The sequence below is a fragment of the Zea mays genome, chromosome 5, assembly GCF_902167145.1.
Source record: "Zea mays cultivar B73 chromosome 5, Zm-B73-REFERENCE-NAM-5.0, whole genome shotgun sequence".
NCBI classification, from domain to species: Eukaryota; Viridiplantae; Streptophyta; class Magnoliopsida; order Poales; family Poaceae; genus Zea; species Zea mays.
In genome coordinates, this window is record NC_050100.1 from 131,203,311 (window position 1) to 131,221,981 (window position 18,671).

The 18,671-nt window shown below is 43.4% G+C and overlaps 2 protein-coding genes across 2 annotated transcripts in view; one reads left to right on the forward strand and one right to left on the reverse strand.

Moving 5' to 3' along the window:
• Window positions 1-1,746: 1,746 nt before the first annotated feature.
• On the forward strand, window positions 1,747-4,150 carry LOC103626885 (serine/threonine-protein kinase AGC1-5). Its single transcript, XM_008647236.3, has 3 exons — window positions 1,747-2,085; window positions 2,311-3,055; window positions 3,162-4,150. The coding sequence occupies exons 2-3, from the start codon at window positions 2,331-2,333 to the stop codon at window positions 4,006-4,008; spliced, it is 1,572 nt and encodes a 523-aa protein (XP_008645458.1). The 5' UTR covers window positions 1,747-2,085; window positions 2,311-2,330; the 3' UTR covers window positions 4,009-4,150.
• A 7,439-nt stretch (window positions 4,151-11,589) lies between these two features.
• The window catches only part of LOC103628457 (protein argonaute MEL1), a 56,781-nt gene continuing 49,699 nt past the window's right edge, over window positions 11,590-18,671 (reverse strand). Inside the window, exons 2-9 of the mRNA XM_020538088.1 lie at window positions 13,052-13,053; window positions 12,877-12,980; window positions 12,744-12,806; window positions 12,459-12,658; window positions 12,165-12,238; window positions 12,003-12,097; window positions 11,889-11,920; window positions 11,590-11,777 (exon numbers count right to left, since the gene is read on the reverse strand). Coding sequence (XP_020393677.1) covers window positions 11,590-11,777; window positions 11,889-11,920; window positions 12,003-12,097; window positions 12,165-12,238; window positions 12,459-12,658; window positions 12,744-12,806; window positions 12,877-12,980; window positions 13,052-13,053 — 758 coding nt within the window. The remainder of the gene's footprint in view (window positions 11,778-11,888; window positions 11,921-12,002; window positions 12,098-12,164; window positions 12,239-12,458; window positions 12,659-12,743; window positions 12,807-12,876; window positions 12,981-13,051; window positions 13,054-18,671) is intronic.

Sequence of the window (18,671 nt, forward strand, 5' to 3'; positions counted from 1 at the left end):
GCTTAAAGATCAAACTCACATAAAGAGAAATTGTTTCTCTATTGGTATTATTTCTAGTAATTTACAAAGTGGGTGTTACACTTAACCACTTAAAAAATAATAGTAATTAGTATGTATTCACATGTTTGTCCAAACTTAGGACTGATTTAGTGAAAGAGGATTGAATAGCAGGGAAATTCCCCGCATGGATCCTCTCCACTTCCCCTTCCACCAAGCCAGCCCTTAGGCAGAGCCAGGCCCTGCCCCCTGCCAGCCCCCCCCCTTGTTTAGGCCACTGTTTGTAAGCCATATGTGCTGATCTTAGGCATGATATGTACCGGAACGATCAAGTTTGCTTTTGTTTTAAATAAATTTATTTTGCTTGATCATGTGCCTCTTGATATGAGTTAGCGTATAGCGAGCTAGGACGCGAGTATGTGCTACTCTCATCATCCTTATGGAACCGTTGACGGCAGGGGCGGAGCCAAGATTACAATATAAGCGGGGCCGACCAATTCATCAAGAAAAAAATATGGTATGATGTACCAAGCTTAAGCACTCGACGTGCAATAAAAACTTTAGTCCTTTACAATTATTCTAGTCCATAAGTCTATTTTCTAGCTAGTTGATATATTGAATTAAAAGTTTTGGCGCAATAACAATACCAAAATAATAAAGATGACATAATGATGAATGTCTGATAGATGAGATTCAACTTTTATATAATGACTTTAGTATTCATGTGGCAGCTAGCAAATTTTTAAGAGTACTAAAAAAATCCAACTAGCCTCGAGGATTTATAAAAATCCGTCAACTTACGCAGATAGATGTCAAATTCATCATATACATGACAACTATCAGGCGGCAACTTTAGTTGAAAACTCGTCGATTTATTATTAAGCGACGGATTCGATATTTTAGAAAATACGTGGACTTTTTTGAACAAATTACTCTAGGATTCGCACGGGAATGAGTTTGGGGTGGGGGGGGGGGGGGGGCAAGGGTCCAAGGCCCTGGCCGCCCCCCTTTGGGTCCGTCAGAGGAACTCCAATAGTTCTCTAAAAAAGAGCTTGTTAAAATCATGTTTAGCAAGTTGCTAAATAGCTATTGGAAGTAAAAAATAACTTAGTCTCCAATAGTAGCTCATATTTAGGAAGCATTTTGAATCTAGCTTTGGCAGTCCTGCCCCATGAGAACTGGCTGACAATAAGGTTGAGCTAGAGCAGAGGATGTCGAGGGCGGAAAATAAAAGGCCGGTCGACATTAACTATGGAGGAGTGGTGGTCCGGTGGCGCAACCTATGAAGAAGTTGGGTTCGACGGTGAAGGAGAAACGTGTCACACGCGTTTGGCCTAGCTACCTCACTATGCTAGAAAGTAGAAAAATGTGTGCTATACTTGGCTATCTCATTGTGTGGGAAAGAGAAAAAATAATCACGCTAGTGTGAAGAAATTGTCGTCAACTGTATTTACGGAGTTCCTATCGAGTTGCTAAATGTAGAGAGTAAATAGAGTTGGATAGCAACTAAGTAAATTTAGCAAGTCTATTTAGAGAACCATTAGAGAAGCATTTTTTCTGTTCACTTTTTATATTTAAGATTTAGAGAGTTGTTTAGAGAACTATTGGAGTTGCTCTCACTGGTTGACGGTACTGGGATGAACATGTATGTCGAGGTAGCCCACTCGAATGAAGTCATCTCCTCTGCTGTCTGAATGAACACTGGGTAAAGCCTGGCCCCAAACTGGAAGTACAGTAAGTATCCACTACATTTCACCACCTCAAACTGAAAGATCATCAACGACCGACCGGCCGGAGCAGCCGGTTGAGTTGACATTCGCGCGATCGGCATAATCTCCCGTTTCCATCCCGCCACGACCAACCGACGACTCACCGCCCGGCACGTCGTACGTCGTTTGTCGTCCCATCACACTAATCAGTGCGTGGGCGTGGCAACCACCATCCACCAACACAGGCCGCCCCGTCGTCAGATTATTCATTCATTCATTCCTCCTTGCTCTCGTCCTTAACTCGAAAGCTCACAGCTCAGGCGTCGTCCCTGCTTCTCAGACAGAGGATGAGAACCTTGTCCGCGTGATGACACAGCCGGTATGTGCATGCATGGCCGTTCTTTCACTTGCGCTGCCAATGATTTCCCGTACTTTGTTGGTGTCCAATCGTACCCAAGAAGTTGGCTAGCACCTACTAGCAGCAGCACAAGCATCCAACAAACAGCAATTCAGATAATCAGATCTGTTGTCTGTTGATGATAACCAAATTGGTAAATTTGCTCAGCTGTTTCGTTCGATCGTATCTTCCTTTCCATCATCGTAGGCATACGTACTGTGGATGGCATGATTAGCGCCATCAGTGGCATCATGGAGGACGTCGTCAGGATCGGGAGCTTCGACTTGGACGCCGTCAGCGGCGCGTACCCGACGACGCTGCCCAGCCCGAGGATGGTCGCCGCAGGACGAGAGCTCCAGCTCATCCACTCGCCACGCCAGCCGTCGTCGGGGTTCAGGGAGAGCCTCAACCCGATCTACACCGACCACGACACCACGACGACGACCACGACGACGGCAACCACGGATTCGTCACCGTTGGCCGCCGCGGCAAACCACGCTGCGACGGCGGCAGCGGCAGCGGCACGGGCCGACGGCGGCGGCAGCTCGGTGCCCGCGCGTCGCCACACTGCCAGCGCCGCCGGGAACGGGCGCTGGGAGGCCATCCGCGTGGCCGAGCCACCGCTCAGCCTGGGCCACTTCCGCCTCCTCAGGCGCCTTGGCTACGGCGACATCGGCAGCGTCTACCTCGTCGAGCTCCGCGGCGGCCGCGGCGCGCTCTTCGCCATGAAGGTCATGGACAAGGGCTCTCTGGCCGGGCGGAACAAGCTGCCCCGCGCGCACACGGAGCGGGAGATCCTGGGCCTGCTCGACCACCCCTTCCTGCCCACGCTCTACTCCCACTTCGAGACCGACAAGTTCTGCTGCTTGCTCATGGAGTACTGCTGCGGCGGCAACCTCCACGCGCTCCGCCAGAAGCAGCCCAACAAGCGATTCACCGAGGACGCAGCCAGGTAATGAATTGTCATCAGTGACTGCGAGCAATGGAAAAAAAGGTCATTTTTGTGTGCGTGTGTGTGTGTGTGTGGAATTTTTGATCAAATCGTTGTGAGCAAGCAGGTTCTACGCCTCTGAAGTCCTGCTTGCGCTGGAGTACCTGCACATGCTGGGCGTGGTGTACCGGGACCTCAAGCCCGAGAACGTGCTCGTCAGGGAGGAAGGCCACATCATGCTCTCCGACTTCGACCTCTCCCTGCGCTGCTCCGTCAGCCCGGCGCTTGTCCGCTCCCCGTCCGGCCGGGTCAGCGGAGGCGGCGGCCTCGCCCACGGCTGCATGCTCCCGCGCATCCTCCAGGTGAAGAAGAAGAAGAAGGGAGACAAGGCTAATAAGGCCAATAAGCTGGACAACGAGACGGTGACTAGCAAGAAGCCGTCGTCGCTGGAGTTCACAGCCGAGCCGACAAGCGCGCGGTCCATGTCGTTCGTGGGCACGCACGAGTACCTGGCGCCGGAGATCATCCGCGGCGAGGGCCACGGCAGCGCCGTCGACTGGTGGACTTTTGGTATCTTCCTCTACGAGCTCCTGCACGGCGCCACGCCGTTCAAGGGCTCCGGGAACCGCGCCACGCTCTTCAACGTCGTCGCGCAGCCGCTCAGGTTCCCCGACGCGCCGGTGGTCAGCGCCGCCGCAAGGGACCTTGTCCGGGGACTGCTGGCAAAAGAGCCGCACAACCGGCTCGCGTCCCGGCGCGGCGCCGCGGAGGTGAAGCAGCACCCCTTTTTCGAAGGCGTCAACTGGGCGCTCGTCAGGAGCGCCCAGCCGCCCTACATCCCCGACGCCGCCGTTGATCACTGTTCCCACTTCGCCTGCGACGGAGCGGCGCAAGGTGCCACGCCCAAGAGCTCCGCACGGAAAACCGGCTCGCGTCGCACTGATTCCTCGCATGTCGATATTGAGTATTTTTAGGATCATAGGATGTGATCACACGTTTTAATTTGAGATCTCCATTTGTATCTTATCCTTGGATGTCCTCCTGGATCATGATGTGTTTGTTTCCTTGGTGAAGTATATATATATACAGCATTGCTAGTTTGGCTCTCTTTGTTTAGTATAATTTGCAGACTTCAAACTTCATCTTTTTCGATCTCCATATTCATTGATAGATCACTATTTTTTATTCATCCACACGTGCAATCGGTGAAGAACAATGCTCCCCCGTTACAACCATAACCTTACTCGGCCAAAACATTGGGAGCAACAGCAAGACGGACCGTACCATGGATTACAAAACCGGTCGAAAACCGACAAAAACCGGTCTGTTTTTTCGTTACCGGACAATACCGGTTACGGTTTTCCAGTGGTTTGTTTTTAGAGTTAGTTTAGAATTCAATTTTTTGGAAAATGATAAAAAAATAATACCGTACGGGAGTTGCTGCTGCCAAGGGCATCTTTGTTGAAAACGTAGCATATCTATCACGTTCAACCAAAATAGTATGAGAATCGCTCATCGTTACTATTAGACGTGCAACACGGTACAAAAACATGTTGATATAGTAAAAACAGTCAAATGTTTTCACATACCACTAGCAACAACAACATGTTTACTTGTCCTCTTTAAGTTTCTTGTTGATTGACACCACAACAATAGCAACCGTGTCTCCATGGTATCCATGAGTATGGAGATGAAACACCATAAATTTGGATATCATATTTTCCACAGAGAAGTGGAGGCCGAATGTGAACTGACTAACTCAAACTTGAAATGAATTGTAACCTGGTAAGTATAAACTAGGTAAAATTACCTAGGAGGACAACACAGAGTAAGAGAACCAAACTATACTTTTATTATGCTACAAAGGGTTATTTAAGGTTAACATATTGATAATCAATTACAAGGAAAAACTCGTTGTAAAGCCCAAAATTTGTATAAGAGGAAAATAATAAAATAAATGAATAAATATATTTATTTGTTAGTGTTTTGGGGATTATGCAGCCTTTGGAGATTATTTGGTATCATTTCTTTGTGTATATTCAATTAATGGAATTATATTAGTCAAATCACAAATAAATAAATACAAAAATATGCATCTCATGCTGAAGTTTTTGTATTTTTGCATTTATACTAATTTCGTGAGACAAATTAAGTTTGAAAAAATTTTGAAGTTGAAAGTTGGATTTGAAAGGAAATAGAAATAAGAAAAGGGATAGAAATAATAAAAGAAAAGGGGAAAAAGAATTTGGCCGCGTGGGCCGGAATGGCGCCTCGGCCCACTGGAACTCGCCCGCGGCCCACTTCTCCTGCCGCCACGGGTCGGTCGCACCGTGGGAACTCGGCCACTGACCTGGGGGCCAGTGTGTCGCCGCCTTTAGTCAGAGCCATGTGCGATCTCGCTGCTACGTGGGACCCACCCGTCAGAACCTTCCCCTTTTTGCGGCGAGTTGTTGTAACAGACCCGCGCGTGGGACGGGAGTCGGGGCTCGGGTCCACCTCGACCCGGCGATAAGTCCCCCCCATGGCACCTGCGCCTCCTCCTGCCTTCTTCCCCTCACGCGAGACCCTCACTGTTAACGCCAATAAGAGAGAGAGAGCAACGAGAGATTGAGGAAATCCCGAATTCCACCTCTTGTGCACTTCGTCGGTGCCGTCGCTACGGTAGAGAAGATCGATGTTGAGGCCTCTGCGGCCCGTGGGGGATACACACGCGACATCACCAAGCCGGATTCTGGGCGGCTCTAGCTGGGATTCGCCGGCGAGCTCCGCGGGTGCCGCCGATCCACCCCCACCGTCGCCACACTACTCTACAGAGTGATCATCGGTGAGTACCCGTCCTCCATATACGCGCGGTCATCCCCTTCGCTTAGCACTATAGGAATCGGAGAATGGCGCTCGGAATCACCGGGCAGGTGTTCGCCGGCGTGACCTCTGCCGTGGGGGCAGGCGCCGCCATGGCCGTGGACCGAGGTGTGGGTGACGTGATGTCGACCGTTGATCGGTCCATGTGCGGTCGCGATTGGTTGTCGCGTATCGCTTCGGCACGTTTGATCCTAGCCATGGATCAGGGAGTGAGCATGTTAGATCGAATCTCGTTCCTGTGAAGCGACGACCGTAGATTTTGGATCAAACAAACCACGACTCGCATCATCTTGTTTATTAGCGTGACCTAATCTGGGGCGTCTGTTAGAGATCCGACGAATTATATTTAAAATGTACTTCGTCAGATCGTGACCGTAGATCTTGGATCCGAGGGCCACGAGGGGATACCTGTTTGGTGTGTATGCGGATTTAATATGAGCCCTCCATCGTAGATCGAAAGGCAGAGTTCTATTGATACCCCTTCAACGAGTCTTCTTTGCAAAAGAGTCCCCACCCTTTTTAGTAATCAACCCGTCGTCCACACTAGTCGTAAAGTAATTACTGTAAGACCCTAGAAATTAACAAAAACAACCCCAAAGTCCCTGGTTTTTGTGTCAGCGGTTCATAAATCAGGAAATAGTTAATTAATATTTAAAATGATTTCTAGTATAAAAATAATTCCAGAAACTTGTTTAATTCATAAGTAATTCATTTTAACTCCTTTTTGACGCATTCCATTTGCATTAAAATCATAATAACATTGTTTATCATCTGATAACTTTATTTTGTTATGAAACATAGATTAAAATTATGCACTTAATTTGTTTATATCTAACATGTAATCCTTTCGAAAGTCATAACTTCTTAACCGTAACCCCGAATTTAGTGGTTCTTGAACCTATGATCTCGTTACGATGCGTAGAATATTATCATGCATTATGTTCTCAAGTTCGGTATGATGTTAATTTCTCATACACCATGTTTGTTTGTGTTATTGCGAGTAGACGAGCAAGCAACCAAGGACCCTGGTACTCAGTAGGTGGAAAATACTGAGCAGGAGCTTATTAAAGGCAAGTTGTGCCCTTGACCACTTTACTTTACCCAATAATGTTCTATATAATCACTCTGGCATGTCTAGGCTAAATTTTGATGGGACCCAATAGGTCATCATAGATTGGTCATCTTTATACCTTGTTTACCACTGAATTTTTTGGGTAGTATATGCTATTGCTATATGTGGTTTTGGAAGTTAAGATAATTATTATTCATGATCATGCTTTATTATTGTTGAATTCTTTATCATTCATGATAAGACTATTGTTTTTAATTGGAACATGGAGCTTAACTTGAGATATATGTGCTACCACAAGGGTGGAATAGGACGCCCTTGACTGACTAATTAGAAAAGCTAGTGGAGGTTTACCTTACCCGAAACCGACAAGGGCGGTAGGCGAGTTGTCGGTGTAGGGAGGTTCTCAGGTTAATCATGCTGCGATGGCTTTTTAGACAGGGGATTCCTAGCTATATCGCTCTACTCAGAAACCGTAGCAGGTTTTCTGAAGCTAGTGGAACTTTGTAAAGGCCTCGTAGTGTTACCCTACCTCGTCTCTTCGGTAGAGATGAATGGGACTTCTAGACCCCTTGGCAAATGAGTAGCATGACTTGTGGGTAAAGGGTACAACCTCTGCAGAGTGTAAAACTGGTATACTAGCCGTGCTCGCGGTCATGAGTAGCTCAGGACTATCGCATGATTAACTTATGTAATTAAACTCAATTTGTCATATGCATCGCATTGTGGTTTTATTATTAATTTTGATCTATTATTAGTCTGGTTTGGTATATACTTATATTAGCAATTGCTAATAAAATTTGACCAACTTATTAAAAGCAATGCTCAACTTTAACCATTATTTGTTGATCAGCCTTACACTTCACATGAGCTCCCACATTTGGTGAGTTCATGTACATTATTCCCCACAACTTGTTGAGCTATGATCTTTTGTGAGCTCACCCTTGCGATATATAACCCCCCATAGGTGAAGAGCAGGTAGCCCAGAAGGAGGACTACTACAAGGAGTACGAGGAAGTCTAGGTGGCGTCTCCCAGTCAGCTTGATGGCGCCAAGGAATAATATTAGTTTGCTTTGTTGTTATCATTTATTTTTTGTAAGACACTTCTGCTATGTAATAATGTCTGTAACATTTATCTCTATACACTTGGTCATTATATGTGTTGTTCTTCTTTGGCACACATATCAGATGCACCCGACTTTACCCTTTAAATCCAGGTGTGACACTTGCTTCGAGTGAAATTATGTAGGTTCTGAGGGTTCCTAGGGATAGATAGAGGGAACACCTAAGCGAAGCCAACTATCACCTATAGCTCTACCGGACGACGGGGTCAGGGATACATAGGCTACACTCCCAATATCACTAAGAGAGGCTACCAAACATAACTACGTAGATAACATGACACACGTTAGAACAGTGTTCAAGCGGAGCTTGAACATTGAGGATCCTCCTTAGCAAGAGGGTCAGAGATAGCTAGCCTAGTAACTAGGACTAGGTGTGGCTTATAACATTGGCGAGCTAGAGAAGACTTGATTAACAATAAATTAACACAATTTTAAGCCTTGAATTAAAATACTCATATATTACCGCAGCAATAACCAAAAAGTATGAGTAAAGTAAATTAATACTTGAAGTAGAGAGATGTATCCTTGAAACACCTAAAATCTGAAACTATCGTGGATTTTTGTTATCCAAAATCTAGATTCTAGAATCTCTAAGAGGTCATTTGGATCCCTTCATTTTAAAGGAATTTGAATTAACTTAATAGAATATGTTATTTGGTTTGGAATTTTACATTTCATCACATTCTAAAATTTAGATATAAGCATATCTCAAATTCATAAGATATGGGTGGAAATTGATTTTATATATCGTTGTTCTCTGTTTCAACTCTGCAACTTATAACACGTTATTTGGCTCGCTCCCCTATAATACAAATGTAGTGTATAAAATATCTCCCCCATATGGTTAGCATTAGTATACAAATATATTATGTATAAAACCATATTAGCTTAATTTCATCTATGTCTAAATTACGATCATTATAATGGAATTTAATTCCAAGCATTAGGCATACAAACATTATTTGTAAAATCTAGATTCCTAAAATCTCTTGTGGATCCAAACAGGCTTATAGACATACAATCATTACTAGTTAATTGCCCATGTATTGCTATGGTTTCTACATATAATATAGGTGGGCCTTGCTTAAATGAGATAGTTATTCAAATATGATATAAGTGCATAGATTCTCAGATCGCGCCAAAGGAAGACAAACAGATACCAGGATAGGGTCAGCACAAGCACCGGTAGTCGGTGCGCCTCTAGATCGAGCCAAACCAATGCCGAGCTAAAGTGTGTGACGACGTCGTCCCTCTCAGTGCAGGGGATGCGGCGGTGCACCTCACGTGGATCTTAACATGCGGCGTCGCACTCCTGAGGTCAGATTGCGTGGATCCGGCTTCGACTCGCGATGCACCTAGGATTTGTCCCTAGAGACACCGACGATGATTTGACGAGAAGAGAGATGAAGATTTAGAGCCTGTTTGGCAGGGCTTTGGCTCTGGCTTTTCTCTAGAAAAAACTAGAGCTTTGCCAAACACCTTTTTTAAACAACTTAATGTGAAAAGCACCTAAAAGCCATAGCCATTTTTTATACTACGGAGAAGAACCACAAATAGTAGCTTCATTGGTTCTGGATCTGACACTTTAATACATAAAAATACCTCGGGCTCTAGGATAAGCCGTTTATGCCAAACGATTTGTGAAATAGCTTTGGCTCTACTAAAAAATTGTTTTTCAAAAAAAGCTAGAGCTATTTTTGATAAGTCAGAGCCCAATCAAATGGACCCTTAATTGTGTCCGGTTAGAGAACCGTTCTGTGCCTGAGTTGCCTTCTCGATAGGACATTTTTATATTAAAAAAATCAAATTATTAGTATATATATTTATAATATATATTTCCTTTATAACGCATAAAGTACTCTAGTTCTAGTTGTAGTGGTTGAGGTGCTGGACTGCGTCCCTTTTTTTCTTTGAAAATTTGTGCGTGAGTGTACGACGACGCGAAGATTATTCCTACTTATTAAATGTACTAGATCAGGTGGCGCCCATTGAGGCGCCCTATCCAGCACAGGCTCCATCCAGCACAAGAAAAAACAGGAGTGAAGCGTCGCATAGGGACAAACCATAACGGGAGGTATATATATATAGTATTGGGAGCCATAGTCGGGCCAATCCACAGTTATGTACATAAACCTAACGTAGTAAACTATAAGTGCAACTCTTCATCCAAAAAAGTGAGCACACCATCTGTCATGTGTTCAAACTCCAGGTTTGTCGAGGCTACAAACAACAAATACAAGAATGTGAGTATAAAAGCTCCATAAATACATGTGTCATGTTCCATCTACCAAAAAAATTGGCATATGAAATCTTCAAATTCACAAGTACCAGATATCTAATGTCCTTATTATCTATCCATATGACTATGAGGTACCTCAAGTAAACTGTTTTCTAAAATTTACACTATTCTTGGCTTTGACATGAATGTGGTCAAACTTCCTCGCCTCTTAATGAAAGGTAAAGAGTTGTGTAACTCACGTTGAAGGTGGCTGAAGAAAGGATTAAGCCAAAAAACAGCAACCATCACAAAGTACACCCCCTGTTGACATGAGAATATAGATTAGTTCATAAGCCCTACTTAAAATGGTAACCAACACATGAGATGAAGAAAAATGGTGATCAGAAGTACTGAGTTCAAAACAAAGAGAGATTCATAAAAGTATAGCTGCAAGAAAAGCAATGGAAGAGGACCAATCATTAAAAACACATATTGACTTACGAAACAACGATCAACAAATGAGCTCCTTTGTGGATCGAGAGCACCACTTGCCCAACTGATATAGAACATGAAACAATACTCATCAAACATAGAAGTCATGTGCATCTGCTAAGTAATATTTTGAATAATATATATAATAGTTGTTCAAATCGAAGGAGAAGGTCCAAAAACACAGACCAAGCAAAAAGCGACAAATTACTTAGAAAACTTGTACTTTTATTATCTGAGATGGTATTCTTTTAGCATTTCAGAACAATGACTCAATTTTTCACTTTGTTCAAAAGGATTCCTAGCATCCTAAAAAAATTCTATATATGCGTAAAGAAGGGACACATTTAAGATCATTATCCTCCACTCGATAACACAAAATGGTACTGCTTGAACTGATTAATGTCTTAGTCCACATAGTGGAATTTTGTTGGCGTTACTAAGGCAGTAAGGCGTCAACATTTAGGATCATTTTTAATACTCATTTCTGTAAGTGACATGGAAGATATACTTCTCCAAAGAACTTTTTTCTCAAAATAGTTACAGGTAATGCAAATTTTAATCCTCAGCTATTGTGCATAAGCCAGACATAATCTTGTCATAATTTGGTACTTGGACAAATGTTAAAAAAATGTAAAATCATGATTTTGAGAAACAGTGTTATCAAACAAGCCCTAATTAGCAGCACTCATGCAAAATAGTCAGGACAACCATCGATACCAGTTTATGACAAAAAAGGCCTCTTGTATATTAAGGCAGCCTGAATCAAGAAATGCAGCTCGCGCTGAGCCACTAGCAGAAGAACATCACTTCCTTCACATTCTCCTTGATCTGGGGGAGCCTGCGGCACGCAGGTGGATCATCGCCGGCTGCAGCGGCATCGCCACCGACAACTGAGGTTCCATCGGGGGCGGGGCTACCTTGTTCGTTGTAGTACCTCCCGCGGAATGCTGCCAGGTGAGCGTAGTAGGCTGGTGGAACTGTTCCACATGGAGGATCAGGATAAATATTACAGTGCCAATAAGAAATGAAGCAACAATACACTTGACTAATCACACAAAGAACTTGGTGAAACTGGCATATAGACTTACCAACTGAGACAGCGCGCGTGCATCGTGCGTATCTGCATTTGCAAAACAACAAAAAAAACTTGAGTTCAGATGGCAGCAAATATATATTGGGGATCAGGATCAAGCTAAGTTTACGTGTAGCACAGGCTGTTTGTGAGTATCTGCAGCCCATCAGCCGAGAAACGGTTTTCATCGTAGAGGACATGATAGTGTATTGGCCTACTGGTTCCCTGGAAAAACGAATCTACATTCAGAGGGACGAATATAACACACTATCAAGTATCTGCTAAAACATACCTGGATTCCAGCATGGCTACAAAGGTAGAAATCAAACTCCCGCGGATGACAAATCTCGGTATCAACCACAGTTCCTGTGTATTTTAACAGGAAGATAAGAGTCACAAATTACAGCCAACATGCATGTATGTGTTCAAAATAGTATCATGCTTGTGTTAGAAGTGGAGATCTCCCAAAGATACAGTATGGCTAATGTGGCGGTTGTCATTAAACCAACGAGGGTCCAATCTCAGTGACAAGCAAATGCTAATGCTAAGGTTGTCATTAAACAAGGATGAACATCACGGTACTAACCAGGAAGAATGTTCCCACTTCTGTCAGTAACATCTCTCCTTCCATGAACTCCAGGGAAGAGCCTTGTGTGATGCCTTTTCTGTATTATGACAAATGTCACTGGGGGTAGATACCCATCTTCCAGAGAGGCACAAGCCTTCCTTACCGTGTCCATTTCAAGGAGCAAAACATGGTTGAATTGTCCTTCACTTATTCCATCCCTAAATAAACAAAACAAAAGCAAAGGAAGTCACAAAATGAAGGCTTCATCCAAGAGTTATCTAGATAGTTAAGTCAAGCACATACCTGTAAAATATAATCCTTTTGGGCTTTTTGCCAGCCCTCTTATTGAACGAAATCAGCAACTCCCTGCAGAGCATAATTACGTGGCACCTTAGTTTCATTCACAGCTTTCATGAACACAGAGGATATAAATTACCTTATCATTCCGCCGAGATTTTGTATAATCTCTTCCCTGTGTGCTTGTGCCGAGACCAGAGCTTTATATGTTGTGACTTGTGGCCAGTCCATGGATGCAACCACCTGCAAGGTTATACCATCTATTCCATTACTTTATGCTCAAATGTGGAGTGAAAAATTTACTTCTAAATTACCACTGCATTTGAATGACATAGTTGTAACAGAGAACAAGAAACTGACAGCTCCAACAGAAGCCCCGCTACGGCGACGGTGAGCTAGAGGAGGGGAGCAGCGGCAATGACATTGCATGGCGAGCAATGACTGCTACCTTGCCGAGCTGAGCTAGTGTTGTGCTGGGTGTGTGCTGTGAAGCAGAGCAGGCAGCTCACGGAGTCACTGGAGATCTGGCTCCCATCTGCAACGACGACGAGTCCGAGTCCTCCTCTCGCCACGATCCCCAACACCTGGTCCAGCAACGCTCACCTCTCGCCCCTGCCGCTACCGCCCCTCAGATCTAGATCGCACCTGTCCCCGCTGCAAGAGCCGACCCCGACATCTATGATGGCAGAGTCGAGTCAGAGTCGTGGCCGTCCTTCGACATCTATGATGACGGCAGAGAGTCGGAGTCAGGCCCGTCCTTTGACATCTGCGACGACGACGGCTCCCACCTGTCCGGCATGCGAGACGCAGAGGAGGAGGAGAAGGGCGAGCCAGAGGACGTCATGGGTGGGGGATCTAGGGAGGGGAGGTGCGGTGGGGGTGGAGGACGACTGGGGACTGGGGAGTGCGAGGGGCGGGCGACTTTGCCACGCGGAAAAGGGAGAGGCGGACATGACAAAGCTCAAGCTCAACGCGCGGCGAACGGAAATTTCGGGTCCGAGCTGTAGGGCACGCGTCAACACGCGATCGGTTGAAGACGCGTCGAACGCGGAGAGCGTCCCAAACCCGAGCGTCTTTTAACTAAAGGTAATTAACTATAGTAGATTAAAGTAATACATGAATGAAACTTAAAGTCCGAAAAACCAAAACCCTTTTGAATTTAGTGAAATGAACAAAATAAATTTTGGTAGCTACATTGAATACGTAATTCAGTCATGATGTTTATTTGACTTCGAATTATAGTTTAATTTAGCTTAAGATACCCAGAGAATCTTTATTGGATCGAATTCAAACTTCTCCTTTGTCTTTCCTTTTGTATAGATGTGGAGAACTATACAGTGAGTTGGCTCGATTTTCTCGTTTAGGCTTCGTTCGGTTAAGCTCATCCAGGCTGGGATGAGACTCCCAATCCAAGTTATATTTCAAGCCCATGAAAAAAAATCCAGATTCAAACTTTTTTGTGTTTAGTTAAGCTTCTCTTCAGTAGGGCTTTTTTTGTTCAATTAAGCTTCTCTTCGGTAGGATTTCTTATCTTTCACTAGATCTGTTCTCTGTCTCTCTTTTGTTCGGTGTTGGGATGGTGGTTTTGGTTGAATCGTGCCGAAGCCAGCGATCATCGGATAAATTTAGTCAAGGTAGCCTGCATTATGGTAATAACAGTTTTTGTAGTTCAATACCAATAGTAAATCTTCTAATTCTAAATGCAGTTCCTTTATTGTTTATGACATTTACATGGTCTCTGAAGTAGCATTGTTTTGACTTATGATTTTTGTTATTAAATATATACAATACTAAACAGTAAAAGTTTATGCATTATGAAAGACACTTCTCCTGTATTTATTTCAGATGCCTGAATTCTAAGATAATTGCTTATAACACTTTTGTACAAATAGCTAGTAAAAACTTATTACTTTTATGATTTGTTATCTTTCTATAGTTTTTTTTGTCCTTGTCTGATTCTAAAACTTAATTGTAACTAGCATTTGCCCTAATGAGATCAATGGCATCCACATCCAGCAAGCCACCCAGCATTCAGAACAGTTTATCCATCCGCTCTGATGATTTATTTGTTTTTTGTGGCCACAAATGCTTTGATATTGTTGTTGTTTCTTTTGATTGAACATATTTGTGTTGTGTTTACAGCTATACACCGAATAGAAACAAAGTAGATAGCAGAGGGAGATGCTAATTAAATTAGATTGTAGAGGAATGCGTAGGTCCATACAGAGACGGTGAATATACTTGTGCAAACTGCAAACTGTTGCTTTTCTTTCCCCAGTCCTGCAGGGTGTGGTAATGTAATGAGCCATCAGCAGCTACCTCCCTACCATTGCACAACATTGCACTAATTTCACTGATTACTTTGTTTCTAATGTGGTATGTACAATAGTCTGTTCTTACTGATGCTTATATGAACCAAGAATTTATTTATTTTCAGATTGTCCCTGCTCCAGTAAGAGTAGACGAGGACGAGCCTCCCCCATCTTGGGTGTTGGTGCATGACGTATTTCTCAAGGTACTAGCCAAAACCTAAAGAAATTGAAATATATGAGCTGCATAAGTAGTTTTAGTAATTAGTTTTCCTTATGTCTCTTGATGCTACGTTTAGTTTTGCTATGGTTAAGACAGAAGATGGATAAGCTCTAAGGTAAGTATAATCTATCATTAGTTTCTTTAAAGTAAAAGGTTGAACTTATTGACTTTCTAATATTCTAATTGTTGTTCACTTGTTCTCAACTGCTGTGAATCAAGAACAAGGCAACCCATTTGTTATATGTTAAAGACTTTTGTCCTCGGAAGCATTATTCCCTCTTGTATATAATGAATCTTAGACGAAGGTCATAAATAACAAGTTTACATTATCCACAAATATAAAAATATACTCGATGTGATTTCATGTCATGTATTCATTTCATGATGAATATAAATATATCTTCAGAGATTGTATTACAATGATACCTTCGGCTTATTTGAAGGTAATGACGCGAGGGCAATTACAATCCAGTATCCCCAGTACGGGGGTACGGTTCATCTATTTATAGGCAGTCGTAAAGCTTCGTGTGTTATTACATTCATGCCCTCAACAGTTACATACAGTGTTTACAAATGCCATAAGGATAGTATCATTATTTCTATTTAATGACCGGAACAACACCTTCTCCCTACGTCGTCTTCCTATTTCACCGTGATAAAGCTTGTTTTTTGAAGCTTGCTTCGTCATACTTCTCTTTTGTTATGAAGCTTTTCTGGTGATGAAGCTTCTGTAATGTTTAGTAGTATGCTAAAAACAAATGGTTGACATGTTTTTGAGGACCTTTAGAAGAAGGCCCCCAATAGTAGCCCCTCGCAGTATTAGTTTGTTTCTTTGTAACAAATTCAGACTCCGAAAAGAACGAAGGCCTTTAGCCAAAGGTCCGAAAAAACACCTTCCCTTCGCTAGAATAGCAAGTCGTTCTGAATTGTGGGGCCCATCGTCCAGTGGTGCTTTGTGTATATATATGAGGGTTTGCATTGAAAATATTTTTCGTGCTATCAAGCATTGTGTTGGGTTTGTCGTTTTAGCTTTCTAATTTTGTAATCGCGGTTGCTTTTGGAGCTTCGGCTTTTTGTTGCAATCACCACCAAGATGGCCGAAGAAAATAAAAGCGTGGATCCCGCTCTGGCTGGTTTCTACGAAGCCATGGAAAAGACCAATGTTGAGAAAATTACTTATGAGATGTTAGGTAGATTGTCTGGAGACTCAAGTGACAATGAGAGCTTCGATATCGAAAGTGACAACAATGATGCCGAAGATCGGCCATGGAGGCCAAGTCATGTTGTGTTTGGAAAATCCACCGTTAAGAAGGGACATATTGAAGCAATGAAGGGAAAATATTTTCATGATATATCTATTATGAGGACTGGAGGAGAGAACACTGTTACTCTTCCCGAAGCTGATGAAGTGGTTGTTTCAAGAGTTTCATGAAGGTTGGCCTTCGGTTTCCTCTCCATAAAATGTTGGTTGAAGTGTTATCGATTTGAAATATACCTTCATCAACTTACTCCCGAAGCTTTAATTAAAGTTGGAATCTTTATTTGGGCGATGAGAAGCCAGGGATTGGAACCGGTCGTTGATTGTTTTTACAACATTCATGAGTTGTCTTATCAAACGAAGGCCATTGGGATGAAGGAGCAGTACCATAACAACTTTGGATGTTATAACTTCGTGTACCGGTCCGACTTGAGGTGTCCTGTGCCAACATTTCGGAAAAAAATGGTCGGGCTCGTGGATGAAGCAATGGTTTTATGTTAAAATGATTTGAGTGAGAGAGAGGATGTGAAGGTGTAATCCAACGCCCCATACGATCACGCTTCGGCATTAGGAGACCCTCTACTGCGGGTGGTAACAAAGCTCAAGCATGTCTGATGGCCTTCAATACACTATGCAGCTACATTGGCACCAGGGATTTGGTTTAGGAGCACATTACTTTCAAGGTGTGGCCCCTTGTTAACGATTGGGAGATACCGAAGGAAACCATTGCTGGTTCCAGTGAAGGCGGCCTAGTTTATCTGAAATACACCTATCGTTATAGAAGTCAGTTTGGCAAGCCGGATGATGAATGGCTTGAAGCCGTTGAGGTGACCAGTGATGAATTGTTGGGGGCTTATTCGAAGGCAGAGGATGAAGCCATGAGTACTGCCTTTGGTGCTCGTGGAAAGAGAAGGTTGAATAGAGTTTTTGATGTAATGGGATTTATCTATCCTGACTACTATTTTCCCATATGGAAACAAGGAATGAAGAGGAAAATCACAACTACGACCTCGTCTGCCACGCCGAAGCCGAAAAGGACTAAGATTATAACTCATCAGTCGAAGTCGCATTCCTTAGAGAGGGCTGCTACACCGCCTGTTACAGAAAAGATGGAAACTGTTGGATCTACCGAAGCTACCCTCTCGACCTTGGAGATAATACTTGTCGCGGTAGTCAAAACTGCCACCGTTCAGCTAGAGATATCAGAACCAGAGATTTCTAGGACCATGCAGCAACCGAAGCTACAGAGTCCTCTAGCAATGGTGGTTATCAAAGACAGCAACTGTTCCAACGGCAACTCCTAGGAAAGGGAGGAGAATGGCCAGCGTTCTTGATGCTGTACAGAAACCTTCGAAGACGGCTACTCCTGCTCCTACTAGGGTTTCCGAAAACAAAATCGAAGAATTGAAGACACCTACTCCAACAAAAATTCCTGAAGGCAAGGTTGATGAATTGAAAATGACTTCTGACGAAGCTACTCTTCCTGATTCTGCCAAAGTCAGACCTACGGAGACTAGACCCTTGGAACAAGAATGTGAAAGTCTACCCGAGAAAATAACATTGCCAATACCCGAAGCAGCTTCTCATGGCGACTTTGGATACATTGTTCGCCATGCTTCATGGAAACAATTATCAGAACAACAAATTGCCGAAGTGCAATATTATGCAAAGGACCTGAAGTATCCTCGAGGATCCTTGGTATATGGAGGAAATGACGAAGATGATTATCTTTACTGCCTGCCGGACAACAAAGAGATAGATTTTGTCGGGAATTAATGGATAATATGGGCTATCTGAAGCTTGAACATGGTTTATCTGCAATGCCGAAGGATCAACTTGCAGACTGCCTTGCTTACAACAGCTTGAAGGTTTGTACATTTTATTTTTATATTTGTTATTTTATGTTTTCTTTTTTATAAAGGTTTTTGGTAAAATATTTGTGGTAATGCTTATTATTATTTATTTGTATGTTTTTTTATTTATCAGGGTCTTATTCTTAGGAAGGCTTTGAAGGCTCAAAAAGATGCTGAACATGAAGGCACACAAATAGCCTTCGGAAACCTGTGTTCAGAAGTTATAACACTTCGGAATGAGGCCCTTGAAAAAGACAAGATCCTGCATTCCTTAGTCGAGAGGCTAAAGTC

Coding starts and splice junctions, on each gene's coding strand:
- LOC103626885 (XM_008647236.3), top strand. CDS start 2,331: ATGATTAGCGCCATCAGTGGCATCATGGAGGACGTCGTCAGGATCGGG. Junction 3,056..3,161: donor TTCACCGAGGACGCAGCCAG/GTAATGAATTGT, acceptor GTGAGCAAGCAG/GTTCTACGCCTCTGAAGTCC.